Raw genomic sequence first — 27696 nt, forward strand, 5'->3', positions numbered from 1 at the left:
GGATGTAAAGTGAGTAAAATAATAAATAAACAAATAAATAATGGGGGGGCAGGGAGAGCTGTGCCTGTGACTCCAGCACTTAAGGGTAATGTTGGGGGAGCAGGGTTGTGGGGTGGAGACAAGTGAATCCTTGGAGCTGACTGGGGATCCAGCCTATCTGCCCAAATTCATGAGCTCTGGTTCCCTGAGAGACCCTGTCCCCACCCACAACTAAGATGAAGAGCAATAGAGGAAGAAAGTCGACATGGACCCCTGTCCTGTAATCACTCACACACATGTACACATCTGCAGAGACACTACACACACACACACACGAGACACACACAAAGTAAAAAAAGAAAAAGCCACTCTTGGTATCTGAGATGTGGAAGGAAAACAACATTGCCTGGGGACCCCACAGCTGGGCAGCTTGGTGAATTAAAGCCGGGACACTTCGTCTTGGGAGTGGAGGTTTGGAGTGACGTGTGCAGGGCTCTGAAAGCAGCTGTATCCCTCAGTAGTTACAACACTCTGCACACTTTCCATGAACCTAAAGTCTTTCATCTTGCTTTAATGTTACTTAAACGACTAGGTATATTTAAAGGCCTGATTAAAGATGATTCAGCCATGTTGCAGACTCAGTTCTGCTCCCCAGCTAGCATGGGTGGCCGCTACCAAGCACTGAGAGAGCATCTTGACTCTGAAACCTTTGGGGACCCCTCCCCTACCTTATTTGTCCCTCCTTCTGGCTGCCTGGCTGGGCTCATGCATCGGCCCTTTTCACAGGTTATTGCCTTTGCTCTCTGGGGCATCTGTGCTATGCTTAAACCCTTGCTAGAAGAATCAGGAGTGGCTAAGTGAGCGCGTGGATTTCCAGACTAGCATTCCTAAGCAGTGTTGGCTGCGCCATGGCTCCCTTGCATACCAGCTGGTGAGAGAGAGCATGGGTCTCCAGGGTTTCCCTGCCCCACTCCAGGCTCAGGGTCAGGTTCCTCCCACCTTCCGCGAGAACTTCACCTCAAACTCCCCATCCTGGCAGAGAGGGGAGGAAATGCTTCTTCTGTGTCTTGAGAATCACTTACAGCTCAGCTATGGTGTTCAGCTCTCTCTCTCTACAAAGGTCATCCTAGATCCATGAAGACTGGGCTCAGTGTAACTAAGAGACGTTAAGCCCTGGGAGTATTTGGAAGTAGAATGGCCAAAGACCTAGCAAAAGTGCCAGGGCCCCAGACCATGGCTGGTAGGCTCATCCTGTGCCTAGAAACCATGCCTGAGAGGTCAAGGATGGGCTATGGGTCCCTGAAACTCCAAAGTCCTATTTCACTACTTGGAATCCCACTTGTGTCCCCTTCTAGGTGTGTAGACTTTGGCAAAATTTTAGCCTCCCACAATGACGAGACCTGGTAAGCGAGGGTCAGATGGAAGGGGAAGAGGACCTCCCCTATCAGTGGACTTGGGGAGGGGAATGAGAGGAGATGAGGGAGGGAGGGTAGGATTGGTAAGGAATGAGGGAGGGGGCTACAGCTGGGATACAAAGTGAATAAACTGTAATTAATATTAAAAAATTTAATTAAAAAATTTTAGCCTCCTTATGCAAGGTTCCTTCGGTGCCCCATACAAGTGGACTGGGGCTGTGTCCCTGTCTTAGTTAGGGTTACTGTTGCAATGATGCATTATCACCAAAAGCAAGTTGGGGAGGAAACTTTTCACATCCTTAGTCCATCACTGAAGGAAATCAGGACAGGGACTCAAACAAGGTGGAAACCTGGAGGCAGGAGCTGATGCAGAGGACATGGAGGGGTGCTGTTTGCTGGCTTGCTCCTCATGGCTTGCTCAGTCTGCTTTCTTATAGAACCCAGGATCAACAGCCCAGGGATGGCATCTTCTACATGGCCTTGGTGATTGGATCAATGCTTGCCTACAGCCTGATCTTATGGAGGCGTTGTCTTAACTGAGGTCCCCTCCTCTCAGATGACTACGGCTTGTGTCATGCTGGCATAAAACTATCCAGCACAGTCCCTGTGAGGAACTTTAGAGATAACGGTATACAGTCTGGCCAACCCCTTGGTCATAGAAACAGCTCATTGAATGTAAATGTTGAATGAGATATGTTCTTAGTCTTCTTTCTGGAACCCCAGAACTGATAGCCCTTTGACCCCTGCTGGGAAATGTTGAAAAATGACTTAAAACAGCAGGAATAATGACCTTTACTAAAGCTATTGACCATTGTTTATGAGACAGAAGTCTTTGTTATAACAAGGAAGCTGAAGCAGCTGAAGGCCAGGCCTCAGGCCATAGGGAAGGCAACTACTGCGGGGGGGGGGGGGGGGGGCTGGACATTCTTTCATTCCAGAGATGACACTTCTTAGTGATGTACTGAGTTTATTTTCCTTGGTCTCCCTGCTTCAAAAGAGCTGGTTTTTGTGGACGCAGAAGTGCCCCATATGTTGGTAGTGTTGACAGGCTCCTGAAGGAGCCGGAGCCAGGCTTGACTCTTACCTGCCTCACTGTGGCAGGGACTGAAGGTCTCTCTCTCTCTCACACACACGCACACACAATGTGACTCTTCTGCAAACTGGTGGTCAGCCTTGCTACTGAGCCAAGAGCTATTTCAAATAACTCTTCACTCCCCCTAAGTGATCTTTATTGTGTATCTGTTGAGTTATCCCCTGTTCTAATTTCATTTCTGGTGTTGTGATTAAGAAAAAAAAAATAACTTGACAAAAAAATAACTTGGGGGGAAGGAAGTGTTTTTCCTGATTACAACTCCAGGCTATAGTCCATCAGTGTGGGGAAGTCAAGGCAGTAACTTGAAGCAGCTAGTTGCATCATGCCCTCAGACAAGAGTAGAGAGAAATGAGTGTATGATGCTTGCTTGCTTGCTTGTGCTCTGCTTTATTTCTTCATTTGTCAAGCTCAGAACCTTCTGCCTAGGGAATGACACTACCCACAGTGGGCTGGGTCTCCCCATACCAATTAACCCCCTTAAGCCAATGCCCTGCAGGCATGCCCAAAACTGAGCCCAATGCAGACAATCCCTCCTTCAGACTCTCTTCTCAGGTGATTGCAGGTCGTGTCACATTCCCTAATAAGTCATATCATAGCGGCTTGCGGCGGTGGGAGAGGGAACCCCAGGTTCTTATTCTGATGTCTCTCACGTCTCTGCCTTTGCAGACATCGACGAGTGTGAGAATGACTACTACAACGGAGGCTGTGTCCATGACTGCATCAACATCCCTGGGAACTACAGATGCACCTGCTTTGACGGCTTCATGCTGGCTCATGATGGACACAACTGCCTGGGTGAGTGGTGAGGCTGAGCCTCACCCTCTGCATGCAGCCTTTCTGTTTCTCAGTCCTAGCGTGCAGAGTTGTGGAAGGGGGAGTAGCGTCTGTGCAAAGAGGCACCTTCCTCTGGCTCCTTGCCGTAGTTTGCCAAGTTGCCATAACAAAATACCCCGAACCATGCAGCTTCCATGGCAGACATCTTCTTCCTCAGTGTTCTAGAGGCTGGAGGACCAAGCTTAGGCACAGCTTTCTTGTGTATGTCAGTGTGTACACTTTGTGCATGCCTGCATCCGGTGGTATCTCTCTGGGTCCTAGTTGCTTCTTCTTTCAAGGACATCTGGAGCAGGGAGGTGGCTCAGTAGGTGCGTCCGTTACTTTTATGCGGCTGTGACAAAACACCACGACCAAGGCAGCTTACAGGAGACAGAGTTTCTTTTGGCTTATAGTTCCAAATGAATGAAAGTGCATCGTAGCAGGGAGGTATGGCAGCCAGCAGCAGACACTGAAGCATGGAGGCAGGAGCAGGAAGCTGAGAGATCACATCTTCAATTACAAACACAAAGCAGATGGAACAAGCCAGAAGTGGGGCCAGGCTATCAGTTTTCAAAGCCTGCTGCCGCAGGCCCCTGCAGCAAGGCTGTACCTCCCATAACCTCCCCAAACAGCTCTGCCAACTGGGAACCAAGCGTTCAAATACATGAGCCTATGGAGACATTTTTAGTGGGGATGGGTTTTCTGGGTAGCTTTGGCCATCCTGGAAATCACTCCGTATACCAGGCTGACCTTGAACTCACAGAGATCTGCCAGCCTCTGCCTCCCTAGTGCTGGGATTAAAGGCGTGCGCCACCGCCTCTCAGCTAAGGGGGACATTATTCAGGATTCATATGCTGGAAGGAGAGAACTGATTCCTGCAAGCTGAACAACTTAACCCACACACACACACACACACACACACACATTAACAAATTAAGGACATTTGTTATATTGGAATAAACTGTCATATTAGAGTAAGTCCACCCCAACAGTTCCAGTTTTAAATGAAATGACCCCTCTAAATCCCTGTCTCCAAATATAGTCACATTTAGAGGTAACAGTGGTTGGAGTCTTTCCGAGGGAATATAGTTCAGCCCATGGTCTTGTATACCTCCAACTGTCCACAGCTCAAATCTGGTTTAAGCCAATTTTGTAAAATGTATGTGCATGATTGGTTTTGGTGAATGGAGTTGAGAAAATGTAAACGAACAGGGAGGGAAATGGCAGGCCCTGCTGGCGAGCCTCCATCGGTCCTCTGTCTGCCTCCGTCTGTGAGTTTTGCTGTCCTGTGGTCAGATGGTCAGCATGATCTGGTCCCTTTAGCATCAGGCATTTTTCTGTGGCCTCCATGTCCACCTATTCACTCCACCAGTCAAAAAAAGTTGCTAAAGGCCTGTTGTAGGAGCTCCCTGGGGTTACCATGACAAAGGGGTGAGCTGGGTGGCTTACAGAATAGAGGTTGATTCTCTCACAGCGCTTTTAGAAAATCCAAAACTGAGGCAGGGCTGTTTCCATTTGAGGGCTGTGGGTAAGGTTCTTTTCAAGGCCTTTCTGAGCCTGATCTCTGGTCATTTAAGAATTCTTAGGCTTGCAGACAGCCTGTCCCAGGTCTTCACACTGTCTTAGCTCCACAGACATTCTCAGTGTCCAGATTCCCTACTTCCTAAAGACATCAGTCAGATTGGATGAGGGCCTGCCATGGCTACCTCTCCTCTTCCTGCTCATCTGCTGTGACGGTTAACACTGTCATCTTGGCTGGATTCAGGTTCACCGTGGGAACACCTCTGAGTGTGTCTGTTAGGGAATATTCTAGATTAGGTTCGTTGAAGTGAGACAACCCACACTAAGTGGGGGGCCCATTCCGTGGGCAGGAGTCCCAGACTGCATAAAAAGGAGAACTGAACAGGGGCTTCCTGGCTGTGGATGCAAAGTGGACGGCTGCCTCCTCCGACTCCTGCCGCCACGACCTCCCGCCATGATGGATCCCATCCCTTTCAACTTCCTCCCCTAAGCTGCCTTAGATGACAGAACCAGAAGAGAGAAATACAACCGTGAAGACCATTCACTATTCCTCCGGAGGCCACATTCACAGTTCTGGAGCTAAGGCCTCAGAACCTCTTGAGGGGACAGGGAGGTGCCTCACAGGCTGTAACCCAAGCGACAGCAACCCGTGGACCACCCATGACTCTCCGAACAGACCCGCCAGCTCCCAGCCCTCCTCTGCCATTAGCTGTGGAAGCATGGCCACTGGACCAAGGAGGGAATGGATGTGCTTGACTCGGGGTCTCTGTTTCTTGTCCCTGGAAGAAAGCTGTATTGTATCATCATGGTCCCTGAGATATCTCTTCACCAGGTCAGTGTGCCACTGTGTCTCGAGACCTAGTGAAATGATGGTACAAAGCCAATTAAACGGTCAACAGCGGCTACTGTAGCCGCTCGATCATCTTTCTGCATTTGCCATCGGGAATCTAGAGTCTGGGCAGAAAACATTTTCTTCCCCCCCCCCCCCCCGAAAGCGATCCTTCAGAATCCTTGCCACAAATGGATGCGAAGGGCTGAAAGGTCACCAGGATTTGCTAGCCTTGCACGCAGGAATTTCTGAACGGGCCTAGCAGACCGTCACGGTGCCAGCTGGCTTGTCAGCACTGGGTAGAAAGAAGGGTTCAATACCCCAAGCGCATGGGCCTCCCCTTTCCAGTGGCGTGTCAGGCTGAGAGCTCCTGTCTGGTTTTGTTTAACGCGTGTTGGGGCTCAGATGAGCTCATTATGGGAAACAGATCTGCGAACATGTAATTACACCCCAAAGAAGTGCCAAAACAGGGGTCTGGACAAGGGTTAGTAAAGACCAGAAGGGCCTGTGAAAAGCTACCCCTGGCTGGGGTGAGGCCTAGTGGTAGAAGCAGGGTTGCCTGGGCTTCAAAGAGGAAGCTCTCAGCGGGCTCTCGGAGGGGGGAAGGAGTTTGGAGGCCTGGAGGCCTGGGCACAGCGTGTGCAGGGCTGCAGGCGGCTACTTGGGGCTGGGCTGAGGGACTGCAGAACCAGGCAGGGGTTTGACTAGGGACCACACAGCTTTCACAATGCCACGTCCAGGCAAATTGTCACCCAGTCCTCACCTAATGCGCACAGCGCTTCCTAGGCCGCATGCCCAGCTGTCTGCAGCGACCACGTTTCAGTAATTGAGTAGTCAGTGAAGGCACAGGTCACCACTGTCACTCTGGCGGCCCAGGGGACAGATCTGGACACTGCTGGCTTGATGTGTACGTCCTGGCTCCCTGGTTCTGAGCTGTTTAGTCGTCAGTCAGAATCTTCGCTTCTCTGTGCCTCAGTTTCCTACCTACAACACGGAATGTGTAATCCCTGTCTCGTAGGAGTTTGGGTGAGGGTTTAGTGAATGTATAGATGTAGACAGCAGAGTTTCTGTCCAGAAATGGCATGGCATCGGCCACTCAGCGGCCAGTGAGCTGCTTTGGCGTGGTCCCCAACGCCTCCGGGGACCAGAGCCCAGGGTCTGTGCTCACTGGATTGTGTGTGACACCCTGGACTCCCTGGCGGGATTATGCATTCTTTTCTGTGAAGAGCCACCCTTACCCCTGCTAGGCCAGGCACCCCACCCCCACCCCACCAGCCTCCAGCCTGATGGCAAAGTCTGTACGGGTCTTTGTTTCAATGACATTGTTTTCACTCTGGCTTCTTTCTGCACTGATATGAAAGACCTAGGCAAGGGCCCTCTACCCCCTCCCACTCTGAGCACAGATCCTGTGGCAGCCGAGGGCAGACCTTTCCTACAGGCTTCTTTTGTTTGGCCTTTTTCCTCTTCAAGAGAAAACTCCGGACTCAGAGGAGTCAGGCCTTGGTTGCAGCCGGCTCCAGCCCAGACCGACCCTGTGACCCCAGGCTGGTTGGTTGGCTGAACTTTTAGAGCCTCCGGCCCTACAGCCATGAAGCACATTAAAAATAGGTGCCTGGGAGTCGGGAAGATGCTCAGTTGGTAATGTGCTTGCTTTATGGGCACAAGGACCTGAGTTTGATCCTCAGAGCTTTACACTTAAACTCTAGGCAGGGCAGAGCTCAGTTGTTATCCTAGTGCTGGAGCTTACTGGCCACCCAGCCTAGCATGCTCGGAGGTGGGGGTGGGGGGACGGGGGAGGGTGTTGATGCCTGGGATGCAATGAGGACTGAAGCAGACTATAATTGAGGTATAAGCAGGGTTGGGATATGTGGGAATCCGGCGCAGACCCTGATGCCCCCACTCTTCATGAGTGGTAGAGCCTGGGGCCAACTCCTTGTTGGGCCCTTCCTGCCTTAGTTGCCACAGCTATGCAACGGTCTATAAGGCCAGAAGTACTGGGCTGACTAGATCTGGAGGAGACTCGGGGCTGGATGTCACCATCATATCCTGGCAGTGTTTTCAAGTTGGTAGCCCACAGCCCAGCGCTGACCCAGGGGCTATGATTTCTCCCCACCGCAGTGCAGTGGAGCTATAGGGCCATCCCGGAAGGAATTGTCAGCACTTCCAGAATTAGGGGAGAGGGCATAAGCAGCAGTGTTTTCCAGCCAGGAATCCTGGGGCACACCTGCTGATCCCAGCGCTCAGGAGGGTAAGGCAAAAGAGTCAGGTGTTCAACAGGCTAGCCTGGGCTACATGAGGCCCTGTTTAAAAAAAAAAAAAAAGAAAGAAAGAAAGAGAGAAAGACATTTTCCTCTTTTGTTTGGTGACTGTTGCCCTGCCCTTGACCCCCTCCCTCTGCCATATTTGCAAGAGTCAAGGCAGGATCACAGGGAAGGCCTGCATCCAAAAGAACTGGAATTCCCTTGATGGTGACAAAGTTCTCCTTTAGTACCCTCCTTTAGGCCAAATATGATTTCGGGACTCTAGGACTCCTTGCACTTTGTGCCACATGGTCCAAGCAAGAGTGAAGCCTGCTCCTCTTCCCCTTTTCTGTCCCCTCCTCCATCGGACACCACCTCGAGCATGAGGACCCCTAACCCAATTGGGGTTCTGGCCTTTACCCCAAAGCAGCTAGCTGCCCTATTGCTGTGGCTCAGACACAAGTAGCATCTGTCCCTCTGAGACTCAAGAGGCTGAGACCATTTAGACAGGACATGTTAGGGTTTCAAATGCCCAGGAATGGTCTGGAATGGGGTAGGGGTGGGAACACATTACAGGTGGCCATGTTGTCCCAAGACACCCCCAACCCCTGTCTTCCAGAAGGGGCCTGGCAACTACAAGAGAAGCAGAGCAGGGATCCTAAAAGTGTGATGACCAGGGCAGGGTATCTCTTGCTCATACCCAGTGTGGTATTGGAGGAGGCCGTCTCCAGCTGTCCCCCTGGAGAGAGTGAATTCCACCATCCACCTACAGTCCTCACACCCTCCATTACTTGTTCATAGGACGTCCCGCTGTCTGCTGCAGCTGCCCATACAGAGTTTGACACACAAGGCTTGCTGGGGCACTGCGGAGGGTTAGCTGAGTTTCTGGAGGGTCCTCCGTTCACACCTCTGCTCAGACATGGGGCCATGCCTGGCTGTTGCTCTGGCTGCAGAAGTCCAGGTTGAGAGCGATTGTTCTCGCTTTTAGGTCCCGCTGAGTTCCTGGGGACAGTGGCAGGGGCAAAGAGCTGACCATCTTAGAGAGAGCAACAGGGAGGTTTGAAAAGCCCAGAGTCAGCTGGCAGAAGTGAGGCTGGGGGCTGAAGGGTCACTTTCCAGTCTTGAGTGTTCCCAGTTTCTACTTTTGAGCAGGCAAGCAAGCCTGTTTTCTTGTGGAGATGTCTTGTCTGGGACCAGGGTCCTGGAGGGGAGCCAAGTCTGTGCTCTGGAGAGTGAAGCCCTCTCTCATTTGACATCTTTATTGAGGAATTTCTCAAATATAACAGAAAATGACACCAGAGGGAATTGAAACCAGGATGAGATCTTACTGAGGCCGAAATGGCTGCCTTTAGCTGTGTAATTACTTGAAATAGCAGTTCTGTTTGAAAAATATTATTCCAAACTCGGTGTGATCGGCCAGCTGAGCAATATTTAGGCTAATAGAATAAGATTTTTTTTTCATCTTAAATTAGAACCAGCAGTGGGTCATTTTCCCCCCATCTCCACAAAGCAAGGCGTGCTCCCTCTCTCTCCTCTCTCTCTCTCTCTCTCTGAAGCCATCAGCTCACTTAGCCAGAGGGCTTCAACCTTCGTCTTTTCTCGACTTACTGAAAAATGTGTTTCTCAAGTTGCTCACAGCTGGAATTTTGGACTGGCTCCCCAGCACTTTGATCCCTGTTGAAGAGGAGTTACTTGTGGTCGCAATCCAGCAGACAAGCTGATTGATTAACCAGATGGCTCTATGTCAGTGAACATGTATTGAGCACCTACTGTGTGCCTCACCTCGTGCTCAGTTGTACCTAGGCAAGGTGAAGGTTACATTTCTGTATATGTGGAGCTGCCCCGTGTTGCCTTTGTGGCCTTTCACTGGTGCCTCCCCCCCCCAATCCACAGGTAGATGCCATTAGCAGCCCCTCCCTGGAATCTAGGCCCTAGGATGGATAGAAGCCACCAGCACCAACCCTTATAAATGAGGAAAACTAGGCCCAGGGAAAATGACCTGGTACTCAGAGTCACAAAGGCCAGTAAGAAACGCAGCTTGGACTAGACCCAGCATCTGTCACTTCCAAGTCTAGAGCTTAGGCCTGCTGATCACCCCTGCCCCTGCCCCACAGCACCCAGAAAAGTACCAGTCCTGGAAGGGAAACCAGGTTCAGGGAGGGTCTCTGATGTGTTGAGTAAAGCATGTGCCCACTTTCAGAGCCACCAAATCTGTTCTGCAGCCCCAGCACCTGCCATGTCAGGTGGGTGATAGTGTGCCAAAAGGCAAGAGGGCACCTCCTCCCTGCGCAGAGGGAAGCATTTGATATCTCACTCAGGCATCCCCCTTGGGACTTCAGCCTATCCCATGTGACAGTAGACAGCCCTATTTTCCCAAAGTCTCACTGCTGCCCCAGGGCTCCCGGCTCACAAGGAACCCAACCCAGGGCCCTGCCTTCCCTCCCTCTCACACTGCACCCTTGCCCACTGCCCGTGCCTCAAGCCCTCTTACATGTCTCTGCTCTTGACAAACTGCCTATAAGGAGTTGTGGGATGAGCGAATAAAAGGATTGCCACCTGGAGAGACCTCTGGGTTCTGATCACATTGCTACTTGAAAGCCACATCACACCACGTGGCATGAAATAGCACCATATTCCTCCACCTGTGGGTGCCATGGGCCGAGAAACAAATCAGGGAGAGCCTGTCTCTCCTCCAAGATGTCCGGAGCCTCAACTGGAGACAACCTGATTGGCCAGGAGCTGGAACTATCTGGAAGCTTCCTGGCTCATGTCTAGTGATGGCTGTTGGATGATGGCCAAAATGTATATGGGCAGCGTTTCTGTCTAGCTTTTGTTCAGGTCAGGATGAGCCTTCCCTACACAGTGACTTGGTCCCTACAGAACAAGGTTGAGTGTGGGAACTTCCTCCCCTCAAACTCATGCTGAAGATGGTTTTAATGGTCTCCCCTGACTTAAGGGGAGCAGATGTGGGAGGGGGCATCAAGGAAGAGAAGAAAGTGCCTTGTAGAGATCTGGGGAACTCTGTGCTAACAGAAGGCAGACAAGCTTGGTGAGTTTGGTGAGAGGCTGTGTTTAGAGAATCATAGTGAGGGAGAGAGAACGAGATGGGTCCAGGAGACAGGCAGGAACAGGCAGGAACTGGTCACAGATTGCTTCAGGACCCTAGAAGAGGGTATGTCTTAGTGTGGGTTTTATTACTGTGAAGAGACACCATGACCAAGGCAACTCTTATAAAGGAAAATGTTTAACTAGGGCTGGCTTACAGTTCAGAGTCCACTATTAATGTTTCAGAAAACATGGCAGCATGCAGGCAGACATGGTACTGGAGAAAGAACTAAAAGTTCTACATATTGATTCTCAAGCAGCAGGAGACTGTGTGCCGCACTGGGTATAGCTTGAGCATATGAGACCTCAAAGCTCATCCCTACAGGGACACACTTTCTCCTACAAGGCCACACCTCCTAACAGTGTCACTCCCTATGGGCCAAACATTCAAACACATAGGTCTATGGGGCCCATTCCTATTCAAACCACCATAGGGTGGATTTTATTCCAAGTAACTGGGAAGCTAGGGGACATTTTGACCAGAGAACTAACATGGTTTGATTTGACATTTTAATAAAAACCCTTCCTGGTTCCAAGTAGACTGTTACAGCAATGAGGGGAAGGGTGTTTCAGCAGGGAAGCTCCTACGATGGCCTGGCTGGTGACTCAGGGTAGGGTGACAGCGGTGGAGGTGGTGGCTGAACTCAAAATACATTTTGCAACAGGAAGTCCGGATGGAATCAACTCCAGGGGTCAGGGAGAGCAAGGACCAAAGCCAACTGCTGGGGTTTGACCCTCAGTGTTTGTATGACTCTGCCTTTGCGACTTGTGTGAAGATTCCTTGGGTGTGGAGGGGACGGATAGATGTGTGGGGTGGGATGGCATGCAGAATTCAATCAGCTCGGCTGAATTCTGTTAGAGATAATAACCAGTCTTTCCAAGTAGAAATGGCATACAAGGTCAGCTGTCTTTGTAGTCTGACCTGGGGGAAGTGTAGGACATTAGCATCAAGATGGCTTTGAATAGCAAAGTGGTCCATTTCATAAAGATCATGTGCAGGGGCTAGAGAGGTGGATCAGTGGTGAACAGCATTGGCCACCCTTCCAGAGGACCCAGGTTCAATTCCCAGCACCCACACGGCAAGTCATAACTGTCTGTAACTCCAGTTCCAGTGGACTCAACTCCTTCATGTAGGCCAAACACCAAATGTACATAAAAATAAATAAAATAGATATCATGTGTGTACCTGCCCTGTGATTTGAATGAGAACTCCAAGACGGATCACCCATTTCCCTCCCTTAGGAATCACCGACACTCAGCCTGCCTGGCTTTGGACATTCTGCCTGAGTCCATCACTGTGTGACTGCGGGCAACTAACTTAGCTTCTCTGGGACTCTACTGTAAGCTGGGGCCAGTGACTTTTTTTTTTTTTCTGAGACCAAAGGAGATGAGCTCTGTAAAGCACCTGGCATGGTGCCTTGCACCTGTCAAAGGTTCCATGGATGTCAGTTATCTAGTGACCACTATCCTGGTATGCAAAGTCAGAGAATTTTTTAAAGAAAATTAGTCTGGTTCTGAGCTGGTGAAGATGCAGTAGGTAAGCCTGGGCTGTGGGCTGTGTATGAGCCCTGTGCCTGAGACTTGAGTTCCCTCCCCCCCCCATCCTATGAGGTGCTCCTGTCAGATAAACCACTCCCCAGAGACAGGGTCAGGCAGCCCTCCATTCTCACAAGGAGCTGTGAGGTCCTATGACATCAGGGCTTCTCATACTTATCCTGGCCACATCCTCTTATTTCTCAGTCTTGCCCTGGCCCCTGTGAGGCAGGGAGAGCCATTATCTGTTGTGTCCAGATGAAGACAAGTGTGTAATTGACTTTAGAGGCCATCAGGTAGAAGAGGATGGGGAGAAGGACACGGGGGAGACCCTTGCAGGGTCCAGTTGTGTACGGGGAGGAAGTCATTCGCTGGGACGTCTAGATGGGAGTGGCCACCACATCTCCCTGTGCGGGGCTGGGTTCATGATGAACGCACCACCAGGCCAGGCCCTCTGGAAAGTCAGCTGGAGCCAGCATCGCTCCTCCGAACCCCAAGGAAGGTTGCAGTTGTTCTTTATTTTATTTGTTTTCATATTCAAGCAGCTCGAAAAAACGTTTCCGACTAGGGGAAAAAATGTTGACCATCCTAATAGAAAGCTTAACAGCCCCAGGGCCAGCTCTGTCTCCTCTGCATAAGCAGCAGTGTTTCTGAGGTGAATGGAAACACCGGGTTACATTTGCTGTCAGAGTTCAAGACAGTCAGACCCATTCTGTCAGCATTTTACAACTGTTCATTTGGCTTCGTTTTTTGCTGAGACAGGATCTCTGTAGCCCGGCCCGGACTTGAACTTACCATGTATGGGGGGACTGGCCTTGAACTTCTGATCCTCCTGATTCCACCTTGAGAGTGCTTGGATTACAGGCATTTTGGGAGCACCGCAGGTTTGCATCTGTTAATTTGACAGGAATTCCTTGGCCTGAGAAAAAGAAACGTGTGCTGGATTGGCCCATCACTGCAAAAATGGGAAGCAGGTGTGGGGAGGTGGAATGGTTTCAAGCTGGGGGGGAGGGAGAGGGGGATCCCCACCCCTTCTCCAGGGCCAGCCAGGAAGTGGAGTGAGCTTTCTTTAGAAGCCCAAGCCAGCAGCGGAATGAAAGGACAGTGGGCAAAGAGTCAGGCGCTAGGGGGCTGCTGCCTTCCTAGAGGATGCTGGGACGCCCTGTCTCCCAACCTCAACTTCCATGTGGTATATGAAAGTAAGTGGATGGGATTCCTCCAGCGGTTTTCAGACATCGTGATGTGGACAGCAGCAGAATTCCTTTTCTTTGGAGGTCATGCTGGGGTCATGCTGCTCCATCTGAAATAAGTGGCCAGGTTGGGGGAAAATGGGGTACCATAGAACCCATCCCTCTCCTCACAAGGGCCCTGGGACCTCCTCACTGGGCTGTTTCTCCCTCCAGATCCTGTGGGACAGCAGCCAAGCTCTTTTCTATGTCCTCCTCATCCCAGGGAGACAGCTCCTGGCTGCCTCAAGACTGTGGCCTCCGGCACATGGATTGACTTTCCTTCCCCTAACCAACTTCCTTCCTGCTCTCCAGGCCTGGTCTCTGTGGCCCCTGCCACTGGAATGGCCTGCCCCAGCCTCCTAATTAAGCCTATTTGGCTCACCCACATATACATATACACACTTGTCCCTCAGGCCATGACCAAGGGACAGCCCCAGAGAAGCCTTCCCTGACTACACAATTTCTGTGGCATCCGTTGAAGGCAGCCTTGAGAGGCTGGAGGTGGATCATCTCACATCCCTGAGAACCCCCAGAGAGCAGTGCTCCAGACTTTTGGCCATTCATCCCGGGCCTGCACAGGACAGGAATAACGGGCGGGGGGGGGGGGCTGTGTTATCACAAGGAGGGCACCCTGACAGGGGTGAGTGTGCAGAGCACCACTGGAGGAGAGCTCCCAGCACACGTGAGGCTGGGCAGTCCATTGGGAAGGTGTCTCACCAGCTAGAGGCCTGCAGGGGCTCAGAATCCATCCACACAATGTCTCTGTGCCTAGCTTCTCCCACTCGCTGCTGTGGATGTCTGGAGAACCCGCCCTGGGAAGCCAGGTGTCCCGGCCTTCACCCTGGCTCCCTTCCTAGCCAGGATGGGAGTTAAGAGGCCAGTTCTGTGCTTTGGTTTTATCTAGAAAGGTGGCGTGATGGTGGTTCCAGGAGGGGACCCTGGGAATGTATCGTGTAGGGTCCTGTGGAGGCGTAGTTTATGAGGCATGTTCTATGGAGGTGTGGTCTGTGTGTGGGAGTGGCCTGTTCGGGTGTGGTCAGGAGGCGTGGTCTGTGTGGGTGTGGTCAGGGGAGTGATATTGGGGAAGTAGTTTGTGGGGTGTGGCCTTGGGGGTGGTCATGGTCTGTGGAGGCCAAGTGCGGCCTGCGTGGAGAAACAGTAGCTATGAGAAGCATAAGCTCCTGCCTTCCCTCCCTTCAGTCAGCAGTCAAGTGGAGACTTGAGTGAGCAGATTAGCCCTCCCCACCCCCGCTGAAGCCTGTTGTCGCTGCACCCCACCCCAGCCTCACCTCTGGATAGCTCTTTATTTGGCAGCTTAGGGAAGAATCCCTGCTCTGTCCCACAGCGGAGACTCCGCAACAGAAAAATCCATAAACAGCAAAGCAAACACAGACCACGGACAGAGGGTAGCAGCAGGCAAGCAAGACACTAGCCCTCCCCGTGTCCCGTTTGTAGCCTCAGTGCCAGGAGCTCAGTCGGAACCCTGGGGGGGGAAACAATAAATTAGTGTCCTGTGGAGACTCTTTAAAAATATCCTGCCTTGTACACCTAAAAGTGGCATTGGCAACAAATGAGGGTGCCCCAGTCTCCAGCCTGCACCTCTGTCAACATGCTTGCTTCTCTTGGATGGACTGGGCCCTGGGTATCGTCTTGGGTCACCCAAACACATGCAGGGTCTGGCTGTGTCTGAGAAAACGATGCGGCCGCCCCTGCCCTGGCACAGCAGGACAGGGCCCTAGCTGTCCCTGACCGTCAGCCAGCCCATGCATCCGCCTGCCCAGCAACCGTCCCTCTTACCCACCTCATCCTGACCACAAGCAACTAGAAATAGATGTCTGGCAGGAACATGCTGTGCCCGCTGGCGCTATCCAGCTGTGGAGTGGACAGTAAGGTGTGACTGCTTAGTCTGGGGTCCTTCGTCACCTCTCGGTGCAGCCTCAACAAAGACAGGATTTCTGTGGGCCACCTTCCAGCCACCGCCGCTGCCCCTGGTCTGTCTGCTTGATTCCAAGGATCATATAACAGCCGAAGCATTTAGGAGCAGCCTTTGACCCTTCCACATAGAACATTCAATGGCGGCTCCACGGGGAGGAAGCCAGGCTCCCCTAATGGAAACAGGAGTCCCAACAGGCCCTACCTGCTTGCCAGCCTGACCGTAAACTAAGGGTTAAGCCTGTCCCCAAGCTTTTTGTCCCTTGCTGGCCCAGGTATTCTAGCCCCCACCCGGCAGGGTCTGTGTGAGCCCCAGTCTTCCTGCACAGTAACTGGCTGCCAACACACTTTCCACACATAGCCACCCCGCAACCCCCAGAATTAGAGTGGGTCCCAAGTGTCTGTTTACTTATCCATCTTCCACACTTGGGATAATTATACAGAAAACTTCCCGAGAAATCAGGCACGAAGTCAGAAGACGCTTGGCCTGGTCACCCTGCTCTAAGGTCATGTCCAGGCTTGCCTGAGCATAGACGTAACTTTAATGGTTATTAGCACTGCATGAATGTTTTTTTTGGGGGGGGAGGGGACAGGGTTTCTCTGTGTAGCCCTGGCCATCCTTGTAGACCAGGCTGGCCTCGAACCCAGAGATCTGCCTGCCTCTACCTCGCGTGTGCTGAGATTAAAGACTCGCGCCACCACTGCCCAAGAAAGAGACTATTTTAAGAGGTGAGAACAGCACACACAGAGCACAGAGGCAGGAAGCTCAGGCTGGCGGGAGGGCAGAGTCGGGGTAGGCACACACCTATGAGCCAGAGAAGTCAGGTGCAGCAAACTCTGCCTGGCCAGAGGCTGCAGATATGGGGGCGGGGGGGCATGGGTGTACAGGATCATCGGAACCTCACCACTGAGCACTATGTGCCCCACAGACTCACAGCTTGTCCTGTCACAACCCCCAGGGCTGTGCTGACCAGTCCATCTGCTGCTATAGTGCCCCTCCCTTTTCATGATCCTCGACTGTCCTGACTCTGCCTGCTGCCTTCTCTAGTGTGTTGGCTAAGGAGACAAAGGCTGCACTTTCTCTTGGTGGTCACTCAATGCTCCATCCCGAAGCTGCCTCTAAGGAGTGTCGAGTGTAGGGAAGAAGCCACCCACACACGCAGGCCAGTTAGAGGGATGATATGGGCCATACATGGGACAGGAGGCCGAGCAGTGAGACAAGGCCTTCTCTCCCAGAGGCCCCTGGGAGGAGGCTGTACAAGTGGAAGGAGATAGAAAGGGAAAGTCCTTCCATTTGAAGCACACGCATGGGGGCTGAGGTAGGATCTGTGGCACCACGTGCAAGGCAGGACTTTGGTCAGTCAGAGATGGGAGGGTCTCTGGGAGAGAGGTTCTCAACCTGTGGGTTGTGACGCCCTTAGACAACCCTTTCCCAGGGGTTGTATATCAGAGGGACTTCCTGGCCAGTAAGCCTGGGAACTGGCAAACTCCAGGTTCCTTGAAGGATCTTGTCTCAAGGAATAAGGTTGAGAAAGACCCAGTGTTGACCTACTGCTTCCACATGCGTTCCCACCTGTACACACATATGTACATACACACACACATACACACACAGCCCTGAGCCCCACAGCAGTCTGCTGAAGGAAATGCCCTACCCTGCCCTGTGCCTGCTAGCTTGAGGAGGTTAGACCTGCCTAGTGCTATAGCCAGAAGAATTCAGGCCTGAAGATTCCCAGCTCAGATAGCAGGGAGGCCGAAAACTAATCAGTGTACTTGGGTGACACTACACAGGACGGGCTAGCTGGACGACCTGTGTCAGCTCGAGTCAGTGGGGCTATCAGGGCGACTCTGGGCTTGCCCTAAGATTCTCTTGAGAGAAGAGTAAGGCTTCCTGCAGACACACCACAGAGGTCACTGGTCCCATCTGGGCCCTTGCAGGCTTCTCCCTCAGGCCTTGCCAGACCCTGAGCTCCCCTCTCCTCCCAGGGTTCTGTTTCCATGCCTCGTTTGTTTGGTTGGCCTCCCTCCCCACCACCAGCCCTCCATTCTTATCCTCATCAAAAGAAATTAAAAAAAAAAAAAAACTTGAGTGCCTCCCACAGATGTCCGGCCAGGGTCACATTCACAGCTGTGCTATGTGGGGCCCATGGAGAGGAAAGTTCTGTTCCCGTCCCTGCTTTCACCCACATGAAACTGTGGGCAGGCTGCTGGCTGGGGCACTTCCTGTAACAGAGCTGGTGCCCCACTGAGGCAAGGTCCCATCTCACCCCACCATCCTGAGAGATCACTGAGAGAGATGATCTTACCCTGTAAAAGGATTGGTTTTCATTGTCGCAATTTAGAATAGCCCAGGAGGAGTCTTCGTGAGAGATTGCCTAGAGCCAGTTGGTGTGTGGGGTTGTGGTCGGGGGATTTCTTGGTTATATCAATGGATGTGGGAAGGCCCATTGCCTGGTCTGTGTTCTAGGCTGCATAAAAGGTGATGAACTGAGAACCCTGTATCCATACACGGCACTCTCATTGCTCTCGACTGTGGCTGTGATGCGACCAGCTCTGTCAAGCCTTTGCTGCACCAGTGTCCCCACTGTGATGGACTGTAACCCAGAACCCTGAGCAGAAATAAACCCTTTGGCCCCAAGGTTGCTTATTGGCCAGATATCATAGCAAGCAGGACAGGAAACAAAGACACCATGGATAAGGCCACACTGGAGTTGACAAGCAGAGGCCAGGCTGGTGGGCGAACAGCCAGAGTGGTCACCATGGCCTTTGGTGACCAGGGAAAGGGGAGCCTGTTTGAGGGCCCTTTGGGGGCTTCAGGATGAGGACTTTTTGATGAGGCAGTGAGGGGTAAAGGCAGGAACATGGGTTTGATGGGGTGGGGGAGGGGAGCTGAGCCTCGTGCCTGGGGATTTTGCAGCAGATACAGCTGTCACGGCCACCAAATGTAGGGATGGGAAGGTGGGATTGAGACTGACAGCAGGGTGTTCAGGCCAAGTGACTATGAGCTGCGCTGCTTTGTGGTGAGACGGAAGCTACTGGCCAAGTGGGGGCTGTATTTGACTCTGCCCTTCCGTGGGAGGTGGTGTTGGCCACCCTGGATGCTTAGGTCAGGCGTGTCAGCTGGACAGGCAAAGGCAGGCACCACACTGGCCAGCGTACAGGTTTAGAGGATGGTAGAGGAGTTGCCTATCGGTGAGGAGAGATTAGCAGTTATCCAGAGGTGCTGCTGTGGGGCATGGTCAGAGAAAGGGGAGAGGGGAAAGGGTGGGGCCTAGCCTATCCGTCCCCAGCTCTGGGTAGGTCTTCTGTGTCTCAGGGTCCCAGCTTTGGTAAAGAATGGCAGACAGAGCGGGAATTCCCAGCTGTATGTCTGCCCAGGGCCTGGTACCGAGGGTATTCCAAGAGCTCAGACAACTTCACACAACTATGAGTCACTAAGCCACCCTGTATTCAGTTATACAACCCAGTTTTTTGGTTGGTTGGTTGGTTGGTTGGTTGGTTGGTTGGTTGGTTGGTTGGTTGGTTTTTCAAAACAGAGTTTCTCCGTGTAGCCTTGGTTATCCTGGACTTGCCTTGTAGACCAGACTGGCCTTGAACTCACAGCAATCCTCCTGCCTCTGCGATTATAAGTGTTGGATACTGCACCAGGCTTACAACCCAGTTTTCACAAAAAGCACAGGGATTTGAATAGACAGTTCTCTGAAGGTATGCAAATGGCCCGTGGGCATTCAGAAAAACTGTTTAAGATTGTTAGTAGTCAGGGAAGTGAAACAGAAGCCAGGAGACACCAGGCCACACCCACCTTAGTGGCCCTTCAAACAGAAAATTGCAGGTGCTGGCTGTAGGGGCGGGGAGAACCAGCAGCCCCACACTTTGCTGGTAGCAACACATATAGCCCAATAGGAAACCGTTGGAGAGTGTCTTGCAAAGTGAGATAATAGGGGTGCTGGAGAGCTGGCCCAGTGCTAGGGCGTTTGCTGCCCTTTCAGGGGATCTGAGTGTGACTCTTAGCACCCACATCAGGTAGTTCACAACCACCCATAACCCCAGCTCCAGGGGACCACGGGCACCTGCCCTCACACGTGTGTACAGTCACAAGCACACATACAGAATTTAAAATAAAAACAAACCCGGAGGTGGGAGTTGGGTACAGGGCTGGTGAGACAAGGGTATTTGCTACCCAGACTGAGGACCTGAGCTCAGTCCTTAGAACCTGTGTGATAGGAAAGAACCGACTCCCACAAGCTGGCCTCTGACTTTCACACGCCTCCATGGTAGTGTGAAAGAAATGAACGGATGTAAGATAAAATCAGATATAGATTTATCATATTATTCAACAACACTGATCCTTAGCATAGACCCAGGAAAATTCAGACATGTACACCGAAAGCCCATATGTGAATATCCACAGCATAATTCGTAATTGCAACAAAGACAAAACAACCCAACCCTAATCTCCGTTAACTGCAGAAAAGACAAAATTGTGGCAGATATATGAATTCGGAAATATTACTCAGTCATTGAGGAAAAAAGAATGAAGCTTCTAGCACACACTATGACATGGTGAAACCTAAAAATGTGATGTCATCTAAAAAGAAGACAAAGCCAAAAGGACAATGTATAATATATATGTGTATATATATGTATATATATATATAATAATTAACATACTATAGGTAGTATGATGTGAAATGTCTAGATTGGGTAAATACGTAGAGACAGAGTAGACCTGTGATTCCAGGGATCCACTGTGAAGGGCCAGATCCCTATCGTTCGTAGTGGTGATGGTTGGTCACATGACCTAGTGAGTAGGCTAAAGAAAACAAGGTACACACCAAAGGGTGACGTGCATCTTCACTCTAAAAAGCAGCTGTAGAAATGAAAGATGGGGAGGACACTGTCCCACACACTGGAGCGGACCACACGCGCAGTTCCGACCCTGGTTCTGGTCAGCTTTAAGCACAGCCATGAGCTGGCTGTCCTGCCGTCCGCCCCCACCCCCAACCCCAGAGCTGTCCTTGGAGGTGAGTGGCCTGCAGCTAAGTCAGAAGGGAGGCACTCTAAGGAGCTGAGGGAACTCCTCTGCTCAGAAACCAGAAGGCCAGGCAGGCTGAACGCTTCCTTCTCTGTGGCTTGTTTCCACTTTTCCAATTTGGAAGGGACTTGGCTGTCCAGCATGCCATGCCTGCAATCCCTAGAGATTCAAGGTGCTCACTCCATCTTTGTCTGGCTCTACTCACATTTGTTGGTAGCCATGTGGGTCAGATTGGTTGCTGGAGGCTTTGGCTCTGTACTTTCTCTAACCCCACCCCCTCACCAGCCCCCAACACCTCAGGACTATTACCATCCCTACCTTCTGGAGAAGGAAGCTCAGGCCTTGCATGGCTCAGCAGCCGGAGGTCAGAGCAGCCACTCCCTGACTGGAACCCCATCTGGTGTGGCCTGTGGGAAAAGGCAGTGGTCACAGGCAGTTCTAAGGGGACTTAATCAAGAGTCTAAGCCAGGCAGCAAATCTGTCCTTAGAGACACAGAGCCCTGGGGGGCGCCTGGGTTAGCAGCTGGGTTTGGAAGGCCAGACTTGTGTGGAGGATGCAGTCCCCGGAAACAGGTAGCTCCAGCAGAGCCTGGCCCTCCTGGGCTGGCTTGGGGGTTTGCATGGTAACAGTGGGCTTGCTGGTCTGGAGAGAACTCCACCTCTCAGCCCTGAGTTCAGACTTGGGCCCAACCCAGCAGGCTGTGTGCTGCTGACCTGCAGGGAACCCCAGGGCCAGGAGAAGGCTTGACACCCCGCACTGTGAGCAGACAGGTCCACGTCCGCTTATCCCTCCAGCCTGTCCAGCCAGGCGTCTTGACAGTTCAGGAGTGTTCTGGCTCTGTCGGAACTCAGGCCCCAGATCTCTAAGACCCATGTGTATTTTACCCGCAATTGAATCCATCTGGTTCTCGTTTATTTACACTTAACTCATCAAATGCAATTTTGCAAGAGTCATTCGATAGCCAAGAGGCATTTCTGCCTCAGCTGCCCGCCCTTGGGGAGTGAGGAGGGGGGGAGAGAGCGGTGTGTTGCTTCTGCCAGGACCAGGTGGCAGAGCTCAGTTGTGGAGCCTGAGCTTCGGTTCCCGCCCACAGGATGCTGGAGCCTGTGCAAGGCCTAACACACAGTGGATTCCTGGGCAGCCACAGAAACATGGGTGGGGTACGCTCAAAACACAGGGTCTCTGTGTCAAACTCTGAGTGTTCATGGGAAACACAAAGCAACTGAAGCAGGATCAAGGAGTAATTTTCAGTTATAAATAACTGCAAGCTTGGGTTCCTCGTCCAAAAGACAACAAACAGGCCACTATTAATAAAAACAAACAGCCCCACCTGGGTCCACGCAGCACCCTTGGGGGCAAACCACAGACCTCTTGCAGACGCCCTCCAGAAGCCTACGGCCTGGCCTCAGAGACCCTTCCTGTGGGGAGACAACCACAGTGAGCGGGCCCCAGGCCTGAAATGACCCCTTAGGGCCGGTGGGAACTGGAGAGTGAGGGTAGTGTCCACGGAGCAAAGCTGGGCGGGAGTCATAGCTAAAGGCTGCCTGCGCCAATGTCGGTGTCAGACTTCTGCCTGCAATGGGCAGTGTGACCCCAGGGACGCTCGCTGTTAGGCCCGACCGGTGATGCCGAGGAGTTCTGTCAGCTGGAGTCCTCGGTGGCCACACCGTGGGACCGTGCATCCCGGCGAAGCTGGGAGATGTGAGACAGAATGTGCTTGTAGGGGGACACTGAGGTCTGAGATGCCATGGGAGCTGGGGACACAGATGGACTAGGTGTGGAGGACAAGTTAGGAGCCCTGGTTACTGTTGGGGTGGGAGGGAGAGAGAGAGGGAGACAAAAATAAAAAATGTTGGGAAGCAGGTCACTTCTCAGGCTTGGATGGCCAGATAGGCTCAGGCCAGACTGAGCTGAAGTAACCTTGGTATCCAGGCCTTCCTAGGCCCCAGCACTCCCACCTGCCGCTGGAGGAACAACTACCAAACAGTATTCTTACTGAGGGTTGCCTTGGGGGAACCCCCCAAGGCCTAGCTCCCTCCCCATTTGCTGTCTGTCACCTCAGCTAGGCAAAAAAAAAGGGGGGGGAGGTTCTTTGCCTCAGTGCAATATCTTTTATGTTGTGTGGAGTTTTTGTGGGTTTTTTGTTTGTTTGTTTGTTTGTTTGTTTGTTTGTTTTTTGAGACAGGGTTTCTCTGTGTAGCCTTGGCTGTCCTGGAGTACCTTTTTGTAGACCAGACTGGCCTCAAACTCACAGCGATCCGCCCGCCTCTGCCTCCCTGAGTGCTGGTGCACTGTCTGTTAAAGGAGGGAAACTGTTTACCCCACGGAGGGTACAGGCTGGTACAGGCGTCCCTTGCCAAGCCGGGGCTTCAAGATAGGCTGCCTGCTCTCTGTTCTTTGGCCCTGCTACCTTGTTCAGGTCTCCTTCAGAGCCCCCTAGAATCCACCTTGTGGCTTAGTTTCAATGCCCAGGGGCTCCCTGCCTTCTAGGAGACCCCACTGTGGTTATAAAGGAAGATGGTAGAATGCCAGCATGCAGGAGCAAGACATCCCCAAGCCCACCCTGTTCTCTGCTCCAGGATCCCAGAGCCTGGGTTGGAGAAGGGCCCTTGGGGGTCTCAATAGACACAGGTTCAGTCTTCCTGAGGCCTTTAAGGGTTAGCGACACCCAGCTTGTCCAGTACCAAGATAACTTCTCCAAGAGTACCGTTCTGGTGGCTGGACTATGTGGTACAGCAGAGTCATGGGCCTCAGAACAGTCAGAGGCCAGCTCATGACACACTCCATGCAGGGCTTGGCTTTCCCGGTTGCCTTGGTCAGCACGCAGGACCTAGCCAGTCCTTGGGGGCGTTCACATCACCTCCTCCAGGAAGCTTCCCTTCCTAGTCTAAAATCCCAAGTTGCATTCATTCTCCGTCAGCTCTTGGCTGTAGCAGCTAGGAAAGTGAGCTGTGATATCACCCCAACAAACCCAGCAACAAGGCCTCCTGCCTTGCCACCCCAGGCCTGCCTCTATGCACCAAGTAGACTGTGAAGGAGACACAGGCCTATCACTACCCATTGCAGGGATGGCATGGCAGGGCCTGTGGTCTAGGCAAAGGGAAGAAGTGGAGAGGTAAGGTCCCCAGAGTTGGGAACCCCGGAAGAAAACCCTAAAGTGGCAGTGGGGGTGCAGAAACAGAGGAGGAATGAGAAGCAACTGCCCTCTGCCCTGTGGAGCCCTGACTAGGTTGTTCTTACTGACAGGAGAGAATTCTGCCTCCTTGCGGCTTTGAGAAAGTCTCTCTCCTTCTCTGCTTCTTCTGGTGATGAGGACAAGATCCAGGCAGGACTTCGGGTTGAGGGGTGGATCTAGCAAGCACTGTTAACATCCAATCTGGGATGTTAACTAGCATCGGGAATCCTTCTATACGATAAGGCACTGTACTGGCTCTGACTTGGGGGTGAGGGGGTGGGTAGGAGGGGCTCCCCACGGGACCAGACACACAGTCCATCAGGGACAACAACCATGATTCCACAGAAAGAAGAAAAGGCCTGCTTGCACCCTAGTGCTCCAACAGGCTTCTTCCCGGAAGAACAGTCTGCAGTCCTGGCACTCCCTGGGGACAAGGCCCAGCACAGCCCATGCACTGAGAGAAAGTCAGAGCAGCTCTCAGGGACGCCCAATGCCTGGTGTGGACTCCCTTCTGGCCCTGAAGGAGCCTCTCATAGTAGAATGCACCCCGTGCTGGGTCACAGTGAGCCGGCACGCCAAAGGACAGCCAAGGGGCTGTTTCTCTGTGGGACTCTGCCAGGTGAACCCTATCTCTCCTAGGTGGTAGGCAGACTTCCCATGATGCTAACTACACTGGGTAATCATTCCCCAGCCCCCATGAATCCTGCCTGAGAGCCTGAGATGTGCTGTATCTGTGGAAGAGGTCATTGTTAGTATTTATCTAAAAATGCCATGCACACAACCGATCTTATAATAGTTTATTCGGGGAAAGGGAAGCAGAAGAGAGTTAGGGCCTGAGTGAGCCATGAGGGGAGAGAGGAGAGAGATGGGGGCACCCCAACAGAGAAAAGGGAGACAGCAAAAGAGTAGAGAGAGCAAGAGAAAAGAGGTAAGAGGCAGGAATCCTTTTATCCTGGGCCCCTGTGCGGTGACCAATGATGACATCACAGGTGGCTAAGCCACTTAGGAGTGGGTTTGACTTATGAACTAACATTTCTCCCTTTTTCTATAATTAAAAAAAAAAAAAAAAAAGAGGAGCCAGGGAGGGGTGGCAAGTCACGAGGGTGCTAGGCTAATGCTAACAGTCATGAGTGTGGCCTCAGGCTGTGTAGGGATGCAGCATCCCCAGGCCTTTCTGCCCTACTTGGGGAAGACGTGGGGCTCTGTTTGGACCCAGTGGAGAAGGGTACAGAGGGACAGCTCTCTCTTCCCGCCTGCTTAATCTTGGGGTTTTATCATTGGGAGCAAGGGAAAGACATGTTTACATGGCCTTGCATTTGTTTCAAATTATTCATCAGTGTTGGCGAGTCATTGTTCCCCGCTAGTATAAACAGCCCTGTCCTGACAGCACAGCCAACCCTGCCAGATCACTGAGGGCCTGTGGATGCCTTCTGTTAAATGCCCTGGTTCCTAGCTTTCGGTGAGGTGCAGAGATGGGCCAAGCCAAATGGCTGCAGATTGAGTGGCATCCAGACCAAGGCAGCATTTCTGCCCCCTGAAGCCAGCATTGGAGGCTCCATATCCACTTTGTCTGTCTTGTGGTGGGGACTTGGCTTGGACTGGAGAGGCCAAGAGCCCCAGAGCCAGGAGAAACGAGTCAGTAACGGCTGGCGGAGGGCTTGGCTGCCTCCCAAGGCCAGGGCTCATGGTCAGCTGTGTGCTAAGACCCAGGTGACTACCCTCAGTACTGTTGAGTCAGAGATAGGACTCACCCCAGAGTCAGTCTCCACATAGCTCACGGACCACGTCTTAAGGCCTTTAGAGTGTGTACTTAAGTTGATTCCAGACTCAAGCTCAGGAGAGAGCAGGTTCTTCGCCACCGGTCTGAATGCGTTTTGGGCACAGCCAGCCTAGTTAAAGGTGGCTGCAGGCTCTTGCCCTAAAGCTCTGGAGTTCTGCCTTCACAATGTGCCGGCCACCCGGGTCACTTCAGCTCCATGAGGGTCAGAGCCCCATGAATGAAATACAGTTAGTAACACACACACACACACACACACACACACACACATCCTGAGGCTCTAGTGAGGCCCCTTGAGCTACAGTAAGTGCTCGGGATTCTGGCTTCCTGTTGCTCGGGTGACCAGCCTGCTCTGTGCAGAACCTCGGGCTGGAGGCAGAAACTCCTTCTGCAGCCTGGAGGAGAGGTGTCAGCTCCGAGCACTTTGGGGTGCCCTGAGCAAAGGTGCCGGTAGCACCGGGCCAGCAGGGAGCCATCAACAAGACTGTGGAGAAGGCTATTCAGAGGACTAATGACACCTGCCCCCTCTCCCTGGCCTCCCAGGTCAGCCTCAGATCCCGCAGCTCCTCTCAGCAAGAGCCACCTTTACACGTGAGCTGGGACCTTCCGTGGCTTTTAGAGCCGAGAGCTCCGTTTCCCTCCTCTGACAGCTACACGGCTGGGCTGACATTTGAGCTTGCCAAGAGAATAATGATGCTCCACACTGTGGGCCTCAAAGGCAGCCGCCGGTCTCCCGGGTGGCTAAGTGGTCTGTAGTCCTGGAGCCTAAATAGGACCCAGCTGACAGCGCTGCAGTCAAGCTGTCCCCAATTCGGCACAGGTCACCGCCTGCCTCTACCTCCTCACATCCTCTCAATAGCAAAAGAGGTCTGTGTTAAGGAGAATAGGAAATTTTCAGTGCCAAAGCATGTATGTGCGCGTAGGCATGAAAAGGAAGTGTGTGCGTGTGTGTGTGTGTGTGCGTGTGCGTGTGCGCGCGCGCGCGCGCGGGCGCACGTGTGCTGGAGGCTGTGGATTGGCTGGACACAGCCAGTAGCTCCACATTCATATTGCTTTGTGGTTTTATGTATTTGCCTGTTAAAATGACAATACAGCCATGGAACATTAAGGTTTAAGAAGCCCTTCTTTCATTAAACAAACCGACAGAGTAGGGGTTATGACTGGTAATTGGAACATGCTGTTGCACTCAGGACCAGAGCTCCATAAAGGCCCTTTCAGCCAGTCACACACCATTTGTGCCCGCAGCCTCTGGTCAGAAGTGAGTGTCGGCCCTGAGCCGATTGCCTCCCGCAGACTGGGAAAGACCTCTTGGCAGCCTTCCCCGGCAGACCTGGCAGCCAGAGGTCAGGGTCTTTTCAAATCTTCCCCCACCCTCCAGGCTTTTGAAATCAATCTGCCAAGCTGAGACCTTCAGGGTGGCGGAGGCGGCCCCGGCCTCCAGCCTCCTGCCCCCCTTCCCCCTCCAGGGCTCCAGGGTCTCACGCTGCCAGCTGTAAACCGGAGGTGGGTTGAAGAATCGGGTAGTGGTGGCCTGTGTTAGCCAAGTTTCTTGTGCTGTGGAGACCCTTCAGTCTGCACTGTCATCCTGAGGGCAGGAATCCAGTGATGTCACAGCAGAGACCAGGCTTGGGAGCCAATCTCCTGGGTCTAAAGTCCGCCCATGCCACTTTCCATGTAGCCTTAGCATACAGATTCAGACTCCTCGTCTGCAAATGGGATAACAGCTGAATCTAATAGGGTTGGTGCAAGGACGAGGGTTCACAAGATGCTTCGTGCTATTTAGGCGCCCAGGGAGCAGGCACAACCCTCTAGCTCTTGTAAACAACTGCTTCTATGGTTCCGTTGTGAGGGATCACCATGCCAGGCAGCACAGCCACGGAGAGCTACGAACCGTCTCTGGAGTGCCCCCATGTAGCAACCCAAGTGCCCCTGTTCGGTACTGTCATAGTATGATGTACCCAATGCAGTATCAGAGCATGCTGCATGGACTACCCCAATAGAGTACCATCATAGCATCAT

At 52.4% G+C, this 27696-nt stretch overlaps 1 protein-coding gene across 3 annotated transcripts in view; it reads left to right on the forward strand.

Moving 5' to 3' along the window:
* Scube1 (signal peptide, CUB domain and EGF like domain containing 1) overlaps positions 1-27696 on the forward strand; it is a 118743-nt gene that overhangs the window by 17745 nt on the left and 73302 nt on the right. For all 3 annotated transcript variants that reach the window (XM_060388925.1, XM_060388923.1, XM_060388924.1), the window contains exon 3: positions 3154-3282. In XM_060388925.1, the coding sequence (XP_060244908.1) occupies positions 3154-3282 (129 nt within the window). The remainder of the gene's footprint in view (positions 1-3153; positions 3283-27696) is intronic.

Source organism: Meriones unguiculatus, chromosome 8, assembly GCF_030254825.1.
Source record: "Meriones unguiculatus strain TT.TT164.6M chromosome 8, Bangor_MerUng_6.1, whole genome shotgun sequence".
NCBI classification, from domain to species: Eukaryota; Metazoa; Chordata; class Mammalia; order Rodentia; family Muridae; genus Meriones; species Meriones unguiculatus.